Source organism: Saccopteryx bilineata, chromosome 8, assembly GCF_036850765.1.
Source record: "Saccopteryx bilineata isolate mSacBil1 chromosome 8, mSacBil1_pri_phased_curated, whole genome shotgun sequence".
Lineage (NCBI taxonomy): Eukaryota > Metazoa > Chordata > Mammalia > Chiroptera > Emballonuridae > Saccopteryx > Saccopteryx bilineata.
Genome location: NC_089497.1, coordinates 26,764,687 through 26,783,498, shown reverse-complemented (window position 1 = coordinate 26,783,498; position 18,812 = coordinate 26,764,687). Strand labels below are relative to the sequence as shown.

Below are 18,812 nucleotides of genomic sequence, written 5' to 3'. Positions count from 1 at the left end.
CATTCTGTGGCTGGATTTACAGTCTTCTTCTGTTCATACCATTAAATACAGCTGAAAAATGCAATAGTAACCAAACTCCTCCATACTTTATAAACTCACATTCTTCTTCTGTTTCCAGCTGTGCACCTTATTAACTCTTACACAGAACGAGCTGCCAGTTCTTACTTAAGATCATTTATGTCATCACTGTCGACCTTTCATCTGAAGTTTTTCTACAGCCTCTGGTTATGATGTTTCTTTTGCTGGGCCTACTTACAGCTGCCAGGACTGGATTATTACTTCAAAGGAGGCGATGTCCGTGCCAAGCCACCCTGGAGACACTACAGAGGCAATGAGTGGACCGCTTCTCCAAAGGGAACACGACCCAGGCAGTTACCCCACACGCTACTCAGCTGGTGCTAAAACCTGTTATTCAGTTTCCCAACCACCTCCAACTCCTAACCCACTGTTCTGGGGACTGTGATATTGCATAACCTTATTAAAAGCAGATATTCCACCTTATTCCCTCAGACCACCTGAGTCCTAAGGCTGGATAGATTCTTTTTAATTAGAAATATTCCCAAAATATTTATTTGCAACAAAGCTAGAGGCTGCCAGAGATATGAAAATATTTGTTCTAACAGTTTATTTACATATGAGTCAACCAAGTCCCCCCCAAAAATGATTTTCCCAAGGTCACATTAGTGAGAAGGAAAATTATAAACTATGCTCCCAACTGTTTTTCACTGTAAAAATATGGCAAATTAGACACTCAGTGGACCTCCAGGATGCAACATATGTCTATACACTGAGAAATCAGCCTGGAACAAAGTGTCATTGCAAAACATACTGTTCTTGTTCACAGATAAAATCTTAAGACTTCTCACTATTATACCATATGACACTTCAGTATTAAGTCACTGCATGTCTGGGAATGCCAACTACTATATAGAGAAAACACCCTCAGAATTCCAGTTTTAACTTTAACACAAGTGAACTCAAAGGCTGAGCTCATGTACATATTTGTAAAGTTAACCCCACTGGACAGAGATATTTCCTAGAATGAATCCCAGAATCATGCTGGACCGTAGCATAGGGTGTGGTGTTCACAAGTACACAGAAAGAGGCGTATCACCCCCTAAACGAGAGCCTCGTAGGAGGGCGGGGACACGGAAGGCATCGGAGAGGCAGGCTAGGTGGAGTGTGTTCAGCATTTCCCAAGGAAAGGAGGCTCAGAGTCTGGAGAGAGGGGGTGACTGGACCCTGGGGAGGGGGAGAAGGCTCTTCTGTGGAATGATACCCCAGGGAAGCTGATCTCAAGACATGACATCATTTTGCCCAAATCTACACTCAATAAATAACCTGACAACGAATTCAGTTTCCCATGTTCCCCTGGAGAGGCAGGAAAACACCCAGGACAGAGTTCTCAAGCATTCTGGTCACTAGAATCCACCTAGTACAAATTACCAAGATGACCTCCTGGTTTCCACACCCGTTTCCGAGGTCTGATCACCTCAGGCTTCAGGGCCGCAGGGTTGACCTCAGCAAGGAAATGCTACCCATCGAGGCCTCTTCAGAGCCAATCTGTGGGTCTCTGCTGGGATGCCCAAACTCACCTCATATTCCTTCCACTTCAACACCACATCTACTGCCTAAACACGTACGTCTTCAACAAGACTTTTCAAAGATTTAACACAGCATGCCAAGTCATTAAGAAAATGAAGGTGCTGTCCTTACACCGAATGAATGGCCTCTTTAATCAGCTCCTGGAGTGGAGAGGCCACAGCTCTCTTCCTCCCCAACAGGCACGTCCCCACCCGCCCGGTTCCACTGGGCCGAGACGGCCGTGCAGCACGCAACTCCGTCAAAACAGTTCTCTATTTTCACCACTAATTTAAATAATTCATTATTTTTTACTTCAGGGATATAAAAGAATTGTAACTCTGCAAAGAAAAACAGCAGTACTCATTAATTTTGGCTCCTTAGAAATTTAGTTCGTTTAGGTCACTGAATTAGTAGTCCTATGAAATCCGTTCAAGATGGTACTTTCATATCAGACATATATATATATATATATATATATGTATATATATATATTCATATCAGACGTGTGTGTGTGTGTATTTATATATTGCTTTTAGAGTTAATTCCAAATAAGTATCTGTATGCTAGTTTGACCACTAAATATTTTTAAGACATGGCCTGACCTGTGGTGGCGCAGTGGGATAAAGCGTCGACCTGGAACACTGAGGTCGCCGGTTCGAAACCTTGGGCTTGCCTGGTCAAGGCACATATGGGAGTTGATGCTTCCTGCTCCTCCCCCTTCTCTCTCTCTCTGTCTCTCTCTCTCACTCCTCTCTCTCTAAAAAAAATCAATAAATATTTTTAAGACAATTTCTTTCCTAGTGATGTGGACTACTCTGCAATACCTTTTGATATTGATCAGCCTGATCAATAATTGGAAAGAGTGACCAGACCACACTCTTGTTTTTCTACCAGTTTTCCTCCCACAGACAGGCAGCATTATTAGCCACTTAAGCTTTCCAAGTTGGTGTCTAAGGGGCCACTGAGACACCAAGGATTCTATTTCTGTTCTTGTTCTGCAGCCAGGACTCTATTCTTAGCCTGATACCAAGAATACTCTATCCAGGAATGCCTTGGGAAGTAAAACTACAGTGTTGAGTTTGGGATCAAAGGTCCTGAGTATGGCTGTCAGCCCTGAAGTCAGCACTGGCTCAACGGTCTGAGTGATTCCGACCACTAGTATGGCTCTCAGTCATCTCACTGGGCAGCTCTGCTCCTAGGGAATCACCATAACCAGACATTTTGAAAATGTCATAGAACCTCCCTATTTCCTTTGCATAGACACTACGGACTAGGGGCCCAGAACTGAGGCCCAGATAGTGTTCCTGTGTTTCTCATGTTTAAAATTCTGAGTAAATACTGGCAGAGAAGAGAAGCTACTTATTCTATAAATGTGGGCCTCCAAGGAGACCTAGATAATTCTGTACACACCAGGCAGGAAAGCCCTCGTTCCCCCCAAAACAAGGTTTGAAATCAGTACCAGTAATGGGCCGGGCTCTGAAGTAATACCGTAAACCTGAGTAGCAGAAATACTATGTAATTTATCTAATAATAAAATGGTCAAGCATTTTTAAGTTATTTATTTATTTATTTATTTATTTTACAGGGACAGAGAGAGAGTCAGAGAGAGGGATAGACAGGGACAGACAGGAACAGAGAGATGAGAAGCATCTATCATCAGTTTTTCATTGCGACACCTTAGTTGTTCATTGATTGCTTTCTCATATGTGCCTTGACCGCAGGCCTTCAGCAGACCGAGTAACCCCTTGCTCAAGCCAGCGACCTTGGGTCCAAGCAGGTGAGCTTTTGCTCAAACCAGATGTGCCCGCGCTCAAGCTGGCGACCTCAGGGTCTCGAACCTGGGTCCTCAGCATCCCTGTCCGACACTCTATCCACTGCGCCACCGTCTGGTCAGGCTAAGTTATTTTTTTTATATTAAGTAGCTATAATAATTATAACCATGATACAAAGACTTACCATGTAGTGGGCATTTTATAAGCATCACCTTATTTTAATACCCCAGTGGCCCTATAAAGTTATTATCTTTTACAGATGAGAAAACTAAATAACTCTAACACTGTTACCAAATTGGTTAAAATATCAAACTGGGGTTTTAAACCCAGGCCCTATATTACCCTACTTTCTGAGTTTAGCATTCCTGCTCAAACAAACAAACAAACAAATAAGTAAACAAAGAGGAAAACAGCAATGTTAAATTTTGGTTCTTCATGAGTGAATCTCAATTTTACAATCAACAATTAAATTATTCAAATTTTTTTATTTGCCCATAAGTCAATTTCTTCCAACTTCACATTCTCCTTCATGGTAATTAATCTGGACAAGAACAAGTACTACACTGATACATTCAGCAATGTACTTACGTAGTCAATGGGCTTGAGGGATCTGACGTTAGATGTCGGGCAGCCACAGGAGGTCAGGTCAGCATAGAGACCCTCTTCTAACACACACTGGTTTCTAGCAGTGTCCTCTTGGTAATACAGGAGCCAGCTTAAAAGACAAGCCGTGAGACGTTTAGCCAGACTGCACCTCTGGCCGTGCAGGCGCTGTGGGGCCGGCCCAGGAGCACGCCATGACAGTCGTGGTGCTGACCATTAGCAAGTACCCACCGCCAGTTTAAAAAAACAGCTACCACTATCGTTTTTGGATTGCTGCCTGTGCGCCAGAAATGGGCTCAGGACTTTACATACATCATTTCGCTGTGTCCTCAAAAATTCCACGAGCTAAAACCTTATTTTTGGAAGGTTAGGTGATTTGCCCAAAGTCTCCCCAATTATTAAGTGACAGAGCTGAAATTTGAAAGAAGATATTTGTTTTAAGCTAAAAACATTAACTTCATTTAGTGCCTTCAAGTACAAAAGTCTGGGATCAAATTACGGTGACTATTATTAAAAGTTTTTATAGGGGAAAAAATTGTAACATTATTTAACAATGAGCTTGCCTTCAGTCTTGGTGGTTAGAAGCTAGACTTCTAAAACCACACCTATGTATTTGGTAAATCTGGTACCTATATATTTGATAACTAATTAAGATTATAAAAAATAAAGCCTTTAGAATCTTTTATATTCAATCAACCTTAATACAATGATCATCAAAAGCTTGGTTAAGACCTGCCCTTTGAAAGGGTGGAGCCCAAGCAAGAAATTAACTGGCCGTTCCTACTTCAGGGTTGGGGCGTTTAAGTTTCTAGCCCTGTATTTTAAGATCACCAGAACTGTACTTAGACCAAATTAACTGAAAACCCCAGACATGCTCTGTGACATTATAACTTACTGCCATGTCCTCTATGTAACAAGCATTTTATAGCCAACATCTATCAAAGCTTTTCGATGTGTCAGGCATGGAGTTAAGCGCCCCATGTGCACTATTTATAGCATTTAGCCCTTATAAGAGTCCCTGGAGGGAGGTACTATCATTATCCCTCCTTTACAGGTAAAGGAGACGGAGGTTCAGAGAGTACTCCAGCAGGGCTGAGGTTACAGAGGTTGAGAGCGACGGAAATCAGATCCAGATTTCTCAGGCATTCTAGGTGCTGATGCAATTGCCATGGTTCCCGTACTCTTTTAATAAACTGGGTTTTGCCTGACCTGTGGTGGCACAGTGGATAAAGCATCGACCTGGAATGCTGAGGTCGCCGGTTTGAAACCCTGGGCTTGCCTGGTCAAGGCACATATGGGAGTTGATGCTTCCTACTCCTCCCCCCTTTCTCTCTCTCTCTTTCTCTCTCTCTCTCTCTCTCTCTCTCTCTCTCTCTCTCTCCTCTAAAATGAATAAAAATTAAAAAAAAGAAAAAGAAATTTAAAGAAAAATAAAATAAACTGGGTTTTGCGTGTTTAGATGATTTAAAGAAATTTCATGATATGTGAATATTATATATAATTTACATTTTAATGTCCATAAAGAGTCTCACCGGGACACAGCCATGCCCACTCATTTCTGTGTTATGCACGGCTGCTCCTGTGCACAGGGGCAGCGTGGGGTGGCATGTGGTGGCGTGGGGCAGAGTGGGGCGGAGTGGGGTGGCGTGGGGCAGAGTGGGGCGGCGTGGGGCAGAGTGGGGCGGCGAGGGGCAGAGTGGGGCGGCGTGGGGCAGTGAGGGGCAGAGTGGGGCAGTGAGGGGCAGAGTGGGGCGGTGAGGGACAGAGTGGGGCGGCGTGGGGCAGTGAGGGGCGGAGTGGGGCGGCGTGGGGCAGTGAGGGGCAGAGTGGGGCAGAGTGGGGCGGCTGGGACAGAGCCCGCAGGGCTCACAGAGCTGGGAATATGTCCTACCCGTTCCTTTACAGGAAAAGTGTGCTGTGCCCCGGTGCGGAGGGCAGGGCGGGAAACACAGAGCTGAGTGGCGCTGGCAGAGGAGGGGAGGGGCAGGAACCAGGACAGGCTGGAGGATGGACAGGGGAAATGAAACAAGTGCACGGTAAGCCCTGGACGAGTGTGAACACCTGACTGGTATTGGAGAGTGACTATGGGATTTAAAGCAGAGTAATAAAGACAGTAAACTGAATTTGGGGGCAAATAAACGATCATGGGTTGGTTTGTGATAAGCAGTGGAAGTAACATATTGTAATACTGAAGAGAGGGTAACTAACAGATTGAAGTTCCTAACAGGGCAAGTAGGAGAGCCTGGTCTCCACTGGTCAGGAGAGGAAGGAGAACTGATGAATGCAAGGTATCCTGAGGAACAATGAGTAGTTAAGTAGATATTCGGTACACAGAGGTGCCACTGTACACTTTAAATAGCCACAATGGTAAATTTTAGGTAATGTGTATTTTACCATAATAAAAATTCATACATATATGTGCTACATACACGTGCGATCCTGGGGAAACCCTAATTCTGAACCAGAGATCCTCATTGTGAAATGGGGAGACAGATACTTTAAACCAGTGGTTCTCAACCTTTCTAATGCCATGACCCCGCGATACAGTTCCTCATGTTGCGGTGACCCCAAACCAAAAAATAATTTTGGTGGCTACTTCATAACTGTAATTTTACTACAGTTATGATTTGGAATGTAAATACCTGATACGCATTATGTATTTTCCGATAGCTTTAAGCGACCCCGCCGGGGTCACGACCCACAGGTTGAGAACTGCTGCTTTAAACAAACAAAAAGGTGGTTTTTTCTTAATTTAGGAATGTCTTATCTGAACAAAAAACACTAATTTTTTATAGCATTCTATTATGCTATACAATAAACACATAATATAAACATTCATAATATTTACAAGATAAGATAACAGTAAAAAAACAAAATCACCCAAATGCTCCCAAAGTGGGCTAACGAGCATTCTGTTTCTCTGTTACACAATGGCTCATAATACGAGCCGGGCAAATTTATATAGGCTAATTAGCAGTTAATCAATGAATAAAAACATTTTACTTCACTGTGTATACAAAAAAACAAAAAAAAACAAACCCCCAAAACCAGGTCAAATCTTTGTAAATTTGAAAGAAATTTAGGCAGCTTGACCAGGAGGTAGTACAGTGGATAGAGGGTCAGACTGAGATGCAGAGGACTCAAGTTCAAGACCCTGAGGTTGTTGGCTTGAGCGCGGGGTCACTGGCTGGAGCGTAGGATCATAGACACTGATTTGAGCCCAAAGATGGTTGGCTTGAAGCCCAAGGTTGCTGGCTTGAGACCAAAGGTCACTGGCTTGAAACCCAGGGTTGCTGGCTTGGGCAAGGGGTTACTCAGTCTGCTGTAGCCCCCCAGTCAAGGCACATATGAGAAACCAATCAATGAACAACTAAGGTGCCACAATGAAGAATTGATGTTTCTCATCTCTCTCTCTTCCTGTCTGTCCCTATCTGTCCCTCTCTCTGTCTCTGACAAAAAAAGAACAAAATTTAGTCATTAAACAACAACGACAAACACTCACTAAGCATACTTACCAACCCCGAAGAACTTTAAAAGAACATGGAGTAAGTGAAGTCAAATCCGAAATTTCTTTTGTAATGTCAACACATTCACCTTGGAACCCTCGTTTACTGAATGCTTTGAGCTAAAAAAACAAACAAACAAACAAAAATAATTATATAGAAAACAACTGTTTGACATCATCACAAAAGCAAAAGAAAATTTTTAGTTTCAGGTCCTTATAAAACATTCTGTTGCTATATTAGACTCATGCTTTCTCTACTAGCAATTAATCCATGTTAAGTACATTTTCCTTTAACTCACATTTTTTTTTCTTACATATTTTCAGGAATGTCATCATTTATTTATCATTTTCATCTATCTCTTGAACAAAATACTGGGCACAGAAGCCCAGAAAAGAATTCCACCTATTAGAGTAAATCAGAAGCCCTCCTCCACTAAAATGTGGTCCTTGTCCACTGTATCAGACAATTATCATCCCCCGTGACAAGACTACAAGGTATAAAATAATAAGCAATTTGATGCTAAATACAAAGGAGGTTTGGGTCAGTATGAAGGGTGGCTGGGATGCCCCTTCTCTCCCCAAGTCCTCCTGATGCACAATCAGTGCAAGGGAGGAGAGACTGTGCAGGGGAGCACACACATGCCAGCGAGCCCAGGAGCAGGTGATGGGACCAGAACCACGGACTGCTGGAAGACGACTTATGGTGAAGAAAGACTGTGAGCCCATGTCCACAGGGGAGCACACACATGCCAGCGAGCCCAGGAGCAGGTGATGGGACCAGAACCACGGACTGCTGGAAGACGACTTATGGTGAAGAAAGACCCCGTGTCATGCAATTCAGCTTCAGGATTCCGTTACTGGTAAGAATACCTTAAATGTACAGCTTACAGTTATATACACCTACGTTTTTACTTTAGTTCTTTTTTGCCAAGAAAAATCCATGAAATCTCAACTATAACATAGACCAGAGATATAATATCTGCAACTCTGGTGACCCTGGATCTAAAATAGGTGAGAAAAAAATAAATGTGCCCTATAAATATTTCATAATACACCAGAACCTTGAAATAACATGGCCACTGGTCCACCGTGCACGGACAGGCCTGCATGGTGGCCGAGTGCGTACAATGAACTCTCTCTACAGCATCGCCCCCTCCCGTTCATGCTGCCACGAAGAACAAGCTTTCTTTGAGCAGTGGGTGTTCGGGTCCATCTTCCCCAGGGTCTCTTAGAGGGCTGATGGGCTCCGAGTTCTGAGGAATTCTTTCCTGACTGTACCATTCTACTTTGACCTTGCTTAATCTGATATCAAAGATCAGCCCAAACCGGGAAGTGACAGAACCAATCCCCTCTGACCAACTGTGGCTTGCACAACTTAACTTCCTACTGTGCAGCCAGGCTGTGTTTGGAGCACTGAGGCACCGAGGACTCCCTCCCATGGGAGGAGTGGCCCAGCAAGTTTCTTCCTCGGTCCTCTGGTGCAGAAGATGGCAACGAGAAGGAAGTCCAAAACAAGACAGACTGCTGGAACAATTTCCTGTATAAGAACAATTCTGTATGTCCAGGGAAATTGCCCTCAAATTCCTTGATAAGAGCATGTATTTTGATTAGTGGCTTTTCAGGCTAGGTTTTTTAATGGAAAAGTTATAAAACAGGAGCCTAAAATTTAACTCCCCAAAATGCAATTTCTCCTACATGCTGATACTATCTTAATTCACAGTAAGAATGGGAAAAGCCACATGAGAACAGGGATCATGGTTGTATCATTCACTATTTGTTTTCACGGTTTAATTATTTTTGTACCATTGAGATTAAGATTTATACTTCAGCCTGACCAGGCGGTGGCGCAGTGGATAGAGCGTGGGACTGGGATGCTGAGGACCTGGGTTCGAGACCCCAAGGTCACCAGCTTGAGCGTGGGCCCATCTGGCTTGAGCAAAAAGCTCACCAGCTTGGACCCGAGGTCGCTGGCTCGAGCAAGGGGTTACTTGGTCTGCTGCAGGCCCGCGGTCAAGGCACATATGAGAAAGCAATCAATGAACAACTAAGGTGTTGCAATGAAAAACTGATGATTGATGCTTGTCATCTCTCTCCCTTCCTGTCTGTCTGTCCCTATCTATCCCTCTGACAATCTCTCTCTGTCCTTGAAAAAAAAAAAAGAAAAAAAGAAAAAAAGGTTTATACTTCAATATTTCACCATGTGATGTCAAATCCTGGATAACTGACAATGCAGGTCAGACACACTTCCAATGATATAAATGTCACTGTGAACAGCGACCACCTCTCTCTCTTAGTCTCAGCTTTCATACCCAGAAACATTCATTAAAATTCACACACATTCACACACTCACACATGCCATCTTCTATAAAGTATTCTATTGATTTATGGGTTAAACTATTCTTTATACAAACTAAAAAACAGGGCCTAATGTTGATCTGAGTTTACTTTTATCCATCAAATGAGATTTGGTTCATCCAAAATTTGAGTAACATCAGAAAAGTTCATTTTGCCTACCTTACAAATGCCTCAGAATAGAACAATTCTCATAATAATGTTCTGAGGATGATCCATACAGATACTGTACTTATGAACTATAATAATTAAACTGTGGTTTCTATTCTTGGTGAAATTAAGGCCCGTGAAATGCTAGCTGGATAACTATTTTGGTTTCCTTTCTAGATTAATGCAGAATGTACAAAACAACTCATATAGGTTGCTTAGAACATAGGCAAGCATTCAGATAAACAAAAGATAAGTTTATTTTAAACCACACCCAGCCCTCTGAGCCATCTGGGCATGGCTCATGTCCTACCAGTCCCCCCCCCCCCCCCAAATTGACCTGTATGGAAGAAAAAAAGACACTGGTTTGCAAGGAGCCTTTTCTCATAGATTACCTTATTTCTTCTGAAGAAATATTCTTTGAGATGGAAATGATTACTGCTTTATGAAGAAGATGTGCAGAAATGCTTTTTACTATGTACTGTTCATTTATGGTCTATATGAATAACTAACAGGTCTCAAAAATTCAATAGCCTATTTGCTGACCAAACACAGAAGTTGTACTCAATTTAGCCATAATTATCAGGATACTTTTTAAATGTAATTTTATTTATTCCAATATTAAAATAATTTCTATGAGAAACATTCTATTATGTCTAAAAAAGACTTTCTGGCCCTGGCTGATTGGCTCAGCAGTAGAGCGTTGGCCTGGTGTGTGGAAGTCCCAGGTTCAGTTCCTGGTCAGGGCACACAGGAGAAGAGCCCAGCTGCTTCTCCACCCCTCCCGCTCTCCTTTCTCTCTCTCTCTCACTTTCCCTCCTGCAACCAAGGCTCCACTGGAGCAAAGTTGGCCCAGGCACTGAGGATGGCTCCATGGCCTCTTCCTCAGGCACTAAAATGGAACCGGTTGCAATGGAGCAATGCCCCAGATGGGCAGAGAGCATCGTCCCTGGTGGGCTTGCCTGGTGGATCCTGGTCGGGTGCATGAGGGAGTCTGTCTCTGCCTCCCCGCTTCTCACCTAAGAAAGATACAAAAAAAAAAAAAAAAAAAAAAAAGACTTTCTGCTGCCCTGTGGACCTCCCTCATATAAACACGCTGATTGTGAAACAGAACTGTCTTGATTCCAATCTTCTATTACATCACACTGCTTCATATTGTAGTGTTATGTACTTTTCCCATCAGTTACATAGTCTACATTGTACTTCCTGGATTACTCTTTTTTTTTTTTTTTTTATTACTTTTCTGAAGCTGGAAACGGGGAGAGACAGTCAGACAGACTCCCGCATGCGCCCGACCGGGATTCACCCGGCACGCCCACCAGGGGCAACGCTCTGCCCACCAGGGGGCGATGCTCTGCTGCAACCAGAGCCATTCTAGCGCCTGGGGCAGAGGCCAAGGAGCCATCCCCAGCGCCCGGGCCATCTTTGCTCCAATGGAGCCTTGGATGCAGGAGGGGAAGAGAGAGACAGAGAGGAAGGAGGGGGTGGGGGGGGGGGGGAGAAGCAAATGGGTGCTTCTCCTGTGTGCCCTGGCCGGGAATTGAACCCGGGTCCCCGGCACACCAGGCCGACGCTCTACCGCTGAGCCAACCGGCCAGGGCCTCCTGGATTACTCTTAAAAGGGCTTGCTTTACTTGGAGTAGTTCTTTTTCAGTATTTCTGGCCTTTGGATTCTAAAACAATGATCTGGCCTGACCTGTGGTGGCGCAGTGGATAAAGCGTCAACCTGGAAATGCTGAGGTCGCCGGTTTGAAACCCTGGGCTTGCCCAGTCAAGGCACATATGGGAGTTGATGCTTCCTGCTCCTCCCCCCTTCTCTCTCTCTTCTCTCTCTCTCCCCCTCTCTCTCTCCTTTCTAAAATGAATAAATAAAAAAAATTAAAAAAAAAACAAAAAAAACCCCAACAAAACAATGATCTGGTTACAGTACCATGAGAAGTATTTTTTTCCTCTACTGCTATTGAATTCTACTGATATTTGACTAAAACTGTTGTTTTCCTATCCCCCATCAAGGATAACAGTTACCACAACTATAAGGTCTACCGGAAAGTTCTGTCCATTTTTGGAATAAAACAAAATACAAATTTTTCTTACCGTCAATAAACTTTATTAAATAATATATTTCCACACCAATCCGAATATGGTCCGAAATGGTTTGCTGAGCTGAATTAAGCCTTTCTGCGATCTCTGATGTTGTCAGAAAAGGACCTAGCTCCAACATGGTCTTAACAACATCGTCATCGATCAAAGATGGTCACCCAGAACGTGGCTTATCAGAAAGGTTGAAATCACCTGTTTCGAATTTTTTGAACCATCTTCTGCATGTCCTATCGGAAACTGTACCTTCACCAAACACTTTCAATAAATTTCTACATGCTTCTGTAGCATTTCTTCCTTGTTGAAATTCGTATACAATACAGTGGCATAAATGAACTTTATCAGTAGCCATGGGTACACTATCGCTTCACACATAAGACTAACGTGAATCAACTTTGTTTTAGTTAATTTGCTACGTCAGTATGTATACATTAAGTGACAAAAATAGAGAGGCACACATGCGCCAAATAAACACGTGCTTACGTATCGAAACTTGTTGTGATAGAAACGGACAGAACTTTCAGGTAGACCTTATATTAAAGATCCTGTAATCACTCTAAAATTCAATGTAGCCAAATATGCAATACAAGAAAATATCCACGGGCTTTTTCTCAGCCAGTATCAAGCATAAAATGGAACAGGGACTCGATATTTTTTTTTTTTTTTTTTTTTTTTACAAAGAGAGTGAGTCAGAGAGAGGGATAGACAGGGACAGACAGACAGGAACGGAGAGATGAGAAGCATCAATCATCAGTTTTTCATTGTGCGTTGCAACACTGGCTTAGTTGTTCATTGATTGCTTTCTCATATGTGCCTTGACCGTAGGCCTCCAGCAGACCGAGTGACCCCTTGCTGGAGACAGCGACGTTGGGCTCAAGCTGGTAGAATTTTGCTCAAACCAGATGAGCCCGCGCTCAAGCTGACGGCCTCGGGGGTCTCGAACCTGGGTCCTTCCGCATCTCAATCCGATGCTCTATCCACTGCGCCACAACCCGGTCAGGCAGGGACTCAATATTTAAAGAAATCCAAACTTCTAATTATATTTGCAAATAGACTTAAAAATGATTCTAGGAGAGCAAAGTCCTTGGACGGGTCAAAGCAGGAAGCTGACTAGAATTTCCCAAGGACGGTGCCTGGCTACAGCCTCCTTGAAAACAAAACTCACTGTTAAAAGATTTAACTTAGTAAAATTTCTGGTTTGGACTTGCTGCAGGGGTGAGGTGATGATGACATTATGAACATAATCCACATTTTTTTTGTTTCGTTTTGTTTGGGAAAAACATTAAAAAATAAAACATCACCTGCTAAACATGAAGAACTCTCTAATGATGCTTTCTATTTTGAGTTGACAATTAGTTTTGGTGACTGAGCTTTAGTCAAAAAACAATTTTCTTAATAAAGTGTTCTATGTTTCAAATAAGACATATCATGCCTGACATACTGTGGTGCAGTGGATAGAGCACAGGCCTGGGATGCAGAGGACCCAGGTTCAAAACCCTAAGGTCACTGGCTTGAGCACAGGCTCATCTGGCTTGAGCGTGGGGGTCGCTGGCTTTAACATGGGATCATAGACATAACCCCATGGTTGCTGGATTGAAGCCCATGGTCGCTGGCTTGAGCCCAAGGTCGCTGGCCTGAGCAAGGGGTCACTGGCTCAGCTGGAGCCCCCAGTCAAGACACATACAAGAAAGCAATCAATGAACAGCTAAGGTGCCGCAACTATGAGTTGATGCTTCTCATCTCTCTCCCTTCCTGTCTGTCCGTCCCTCTGTGTCTCGCTAAAAAGACAAGACATATGACACACTCATACATCGCAATTCTATCTGTATCAGCATAACTCATGATGTATATTAATCTTTTTTAATTTTGAAATTAAGTTTAATCAATAAGAGTCCATAGTCTCAGGTGAATGTCTCTATTAGCATTTGATTGAGTTGTGTGCCTCTCACTCAGAGTCAAATAATTTCCTGTCACCATATATTTGTCCCTCTTTGCTCCCCTCCCCCACTCCCTACCCCGGTAACCACTTATATTAATCTCTACACACATACATTTTCTGGTTGTTCCTTTCTTAGGATGCTTGAAGTTCCCTTTCAAACAATCAGCATAAAAAAATTCTTTTTCTGACTTGAACCCTGAGATGTAACTTCCTCCTTATCCTACAAAGAAAATAACTACTTCATCGGAACACAGCGTCTGAGTTGTCCAGCTATCACAGTTACTTATGAAGAAGAAAATACTTTCTAGTTACTAACTGGAACCAGAGTGTCAGCCAATCCTCTTGCTTTTATTTGGGTAAGAGAAAACAAGGAAAATGTTCTGAAAATTTGGCCCAATGGGAATAGTAAGAGCTTTGATACCGAGTACACTAAGGAGGCTTTGTCTGCAGGCCACCAAACACCCAGCTATCCTCTACCTGCCAGAAACGTTTATCTCACAAGGCAACAGCTGAGCCCCATCCAGAAACCTGAAGGGAGGCTGATCTCACCGGGCGTTGCCCGCAGCTTCCTTTTCTCTTCAAGCTGCACTGGAAACGCTAAGAAGAAAATCCTCTGAACAATCTGCCCCAAACAAGGAAGTCCGTAAAGAACAACAGGGACACGGGAGAGGAACAGGGCTGAAAGAATGTGATTTTATCTGCACTTAAAACTCAGAAAATGTGCGGTTAGGAACTATCCTCGTTTAACTCTTTAACCACTTATGGTGCTTCATGTGAAAAAAGTGCTTTTAAAAGTCCACAGTTGGGAGTTCACAAAGATTCAAAACAAATATCTGGCAGGAAATATCTCCAAATACAACAGCTTGATTGCACAGGATAAAGCAAGAGCAGGTTTATAGTTGTTCGTATGGAAAAAGACACGCAGTCTCCATCACAACAGCTTGTTAGCTCTGCGTTTTGTGTACTCGCAACTGTAAACCTGCGTTTGCCCGACCCAGGACTGAGAAAGGAAGTGTGTCCACCAGGCTGTGAGGGAATCAGAAAATAAAACTGTGAAAAGAAACATGGTTAGAGTAAGCTGATCTGAAATATACAAATGCTGACGTGAACATGAAAAACATACACACGCAAAGAGAAGGATTCAGCATTGTGTAAAGCTAGCAAATGTCAAGTAATTAAAATTAATCAGTACAACTGCCTTTTTGACAAATTTCTCCAAATTTGTTATTTAAAATGAGACGGAGGGAGCAATCTCTCTCATCGCCTCTTCCTTCCGGAGTCGTACTGCTCGTATCATGGTATGCCCTCCTCAATATAAAATCCTGAAAATGGTGTCAGGTACCAGAAAATGCCGATTTTGCTGCTTCTTGTGTGAAAGGACACAAATTCTAAATCTCGGTTTGCTCCTCAGTAAACAGGATTGATTCTGGCCTGACAGAGTTAATAGAAGCACTAAAGGTGAATTCACTAAAGGTGGAATTCCTTTTCCACCGACCTCACCCAGCCCCACAGCCGCCCTCCCTCTGACTGCTGTGTCCATTCTCTAGCTGAGTCTGTTTCTAGTTTGTTAGTTCAGTTTGTTCATTAGATTCCGTGTATAAGTGAAATCATATGGTACTTGTCTTTCTCACTGGCTCAAGTCAGTGAGGAAGAGGGGTTAAGCAAAAAAAGAAAAACAAAACAACCCTCCCCCAAACCCAAAACCAACCAAAAAGCCCCTCACACAAAAAGACAACAGTATGGTGATCCCCAGAGGGAAGGGGGTGGGGAGGAAGGAGAGGGTACAGGGGGATAAATGGAGATGGAAAGAGACTTGACTTGGGTGGTGAACACACAGTATAATATAGAGAGGATGCATTATAGAATTGTACACCTGAGGTCTACATAATTTTATTACTCAACATCACCCCGATAAAGTCAATAAAAAAGTAAAAAAAAAAAAAAAAGTATGATTTCTAGCCCTCAATGGATAATAAACAAATGTTAGGCTCCAGAGTGCCGCCCAATCTTTCAAACCACTAACAGTAGAAGAAAAAGAGTAAGGTTGCAAGTTTACTAGGGCTTGTAAGAACTATCTGATTTAGGGATTAGAAACACATCTACACAATAAGCATACCATGACAGCTAGCTATTTCTCCATGGTAAGCGTGCTCTTCCGAAAACAGCATAACATACTCTGCTGAGTAAGAACAAACCATTCAAGAACAGATAGACAACAGCAAAGAAAGTGACAGAGGTTCAAAATGACCCCAAAGCGGGCAGAGCCGAATCTCTATCAGAAGAAAACAAGAAGAACTGACAAACCCAGGCCAGAAGGACCACTAACTAACAAAGTGGGCCTCCCAGGCTCGCGGGGACCCAGCACTACACACACTGCCGACATCCCGCCACAAAAAAAGTTACTGAGGGAGGGAGAGAGAGTGGAAAGAGAGAAGGCACAAATACTTTCAGTAACAATCTAACAATCCCAAGGTAAGGCTGATTTTAAACATACCAAGTGTGGAGGCTCATTTATCCCAAGTGGTTCCTGAAAAACATGTCAAAACATTAAAAAAAATTGTAAACACATTATCTTAGTTATTTTTTTGAAAGTTTTAAAAATATCCTTTGGGGAAAAAATAAAAAGGTCCAGACAATTTGCTGGATTTCTTGAATTGGCCAAAAACTTCAAATACTGTAACTTACTGAATTCTCTTATCATTTTGTGTTTGTTAGTAACTCATTTTGAGTAATACTGCACCGGAAGAAAAATGGGCACCAACACCCGTTAGAATAAGCGTCTGAACCCCACACCACCCCTCTCCCGTACCTCCCTCACGGACACCCACAGCGCCCTCTAGTGCTTGTTTTACCCAAGCTTTTTTGGAATGCCCTTTCTGCACCACTTCCCTGCCTGGAAAAATGTCCCTCAATGCATTCTCTTCTGCGGCAGGGTCCCCAAGTCCCCAGTCTCTGAGTGTCCCCATTCCCCCGCTCCACTCCCACGGCTTACACACTTCATTTTCTCACTAATTCTTCTATAATTATTTGTTCCTCCGCCTGTCTCCTCTGAGAGACTGTGACCCATCGGGGCAGGCTGACTCATCTGTCGCCAGTGCATCAGCATAGCGTCTCGCATGCCGGACGCACTAAATATTCTTGCTCAAGGAATGAACCACTCAAATACCAGAGCCACTTCATTAGTGTGCTAATGTCACCTACAGCCCTCTACGGAGTCCATACAAATTCATATGCTGTTTTATTTTCTCTGCATATGAATGTAACACAGCTCCACAATGCCACTTTTAGAAAGCTTGCTCCACATATTCAACTGAATGCCATCACATGCCTTTGGTATTAGTTATATTCACACTTAACTCACCAGTTGGACAGGTCGTATTGACATGATTATATTATTTGATCCGCCCCAGTCAAAAAAGCATTTGTATTTTCCTTTCTCTAAAATGTACTGTTCTCCACAGAAAAACTTCTGCTGGTAGGCAACCCATCTAGTAGAGATAAAAGGAAAAAGAACAAAGGTGATGCAGAATCAAGCAATCAACAATTTTAAACACCAAAGAACCTCTCAAGATTCTCAAGGTAGCAGACAACTTACACTCCACTTTTAACGTGAATGGATCTTGTTTCGCTGCCAAAACCCATTTCTTCTAAGTCAGAAATGTCCTGATTTGTAATGTTAATAGACTTTCCATTTTCCAGGTCAGATTCAAACAGTGTGATGGAAGATTCTATAAAATTCTAAAAAGAGGCAGAGGAAGGTTTAGAAAAATGTATGCATTTTGCTTTACGAATTGCTAAGTCTTTGCACAATTTTCACATACTTGTGGGATACTTTTCACACACATAGGTCTACAGAGAATTTTAAATGGTACTGGAAACAATTTTAATAATGATTATTCCTAAATAGCTTAAAAAAATAAGTCAATTTTCCCTTTAATCAGGAAAACATTACATTTTTACATAAACGGGAATTAGTCAACAGCTGATAAATTGCGAGGACTTACAGGTTACCACATGTAACACTGATCGTAAAGGAAACTAAAGTCTCACTTATGCCTAATGAGCAAAAGCTACATGAAACAAAATGAGCAATGAGGGGGAGGACTTTATGTACTTAGTAAAATAGAAAAAAATAAAGTCTGCTTGATAAAAAAGAAAACTATTAAAAAGTTACATTGAGACCCTGGCTGTCTGGCTAAGTGGTAGACTGTCAACCCAGCATGTTGAAGCCCTGGGTTTGATTCCTGGTCAGAGCACAAAGGAGAAGTAACTATCTGTTTCAGTCCCCATCTTCCATCCCCTTCTCCCTCTTTTTCTCTTTCCCTCCTGCAGCCATGGCTCAACTGATTCAAGTATGTTGGCCCCAGGTGCTGAGGATGGCTTTGTGGAGCCTCTATCCCAGGTGCTAAAAATAGCTCGGTTGCAAGCATGTCCCCAGATGGGAAGAGCATTGGCCCCAGACAGGAGTTGCCAGGTGGATCCTGGTCAGGGTGCATGTAGGAGTCTATCTCCCCACCTCTCCCTTAAAAAAAAAATTAAATTGAGAAAAAACTTTTAAATTTGTCAGATAACATATCTGAAACAAAATTAAAAGAAAACCTAAGACCCAAATTGATAAAGTAGCAAAAAACAGACAATTCATAAAAAAATAAAAAACAAGTATCTAATTTCACTAGTAAAAAGAAATTTAAAATAACTGATACAACTTTCACTTTTTAAATTAAGATAAAAAGGATCTTAAAATCCAATTTTGTCAGTGAACATTGCTGGTGGAAATACACATTGAACAGATTTTAGAAAATTATTTAGAAA

The 18,812-nt window shown here is 42.5% G+C and overlaps 1 protein-coding gene across 1 annotated transcript in view; it reads right to left on the bottom strand.

Moving 5' to 3' along the window:
• CRYBG3 (crystallin beta-gamma domain containing 3) overlaps window positions 1–18,812 on the bottom strand; it is a 131,360-nt gene that overhangs the window by 25,227 nt on the left and 87,321 nt on the right. The window contains exons 13-17 of the mRNA XM_066241610.1: window positions 17,596–17,738; window positions 17,362–17,488; window positions 16,495–16,527; window positions 7,475–7,584; window positions 3,945–4,071 (exon numbers count right to left, since the gene is read on the bottom strand). Of these exons, the coding sequence (XP_066097707.1) occupies window positions 3,945–4,071; window positions 7,475–7,584; window positions 16,495–16,527; window positions 17,362–17,488; window positions 17,596–17,738 (540 nt within the window). The remainder of the gene's footprint in view (window positions 1–3,944; window positions 4,072–7,474; window positions 7,585–16,494; window positions 16,528–17,361; window positions 17,489–17,595; window positions 17,739–18,812) is intronic.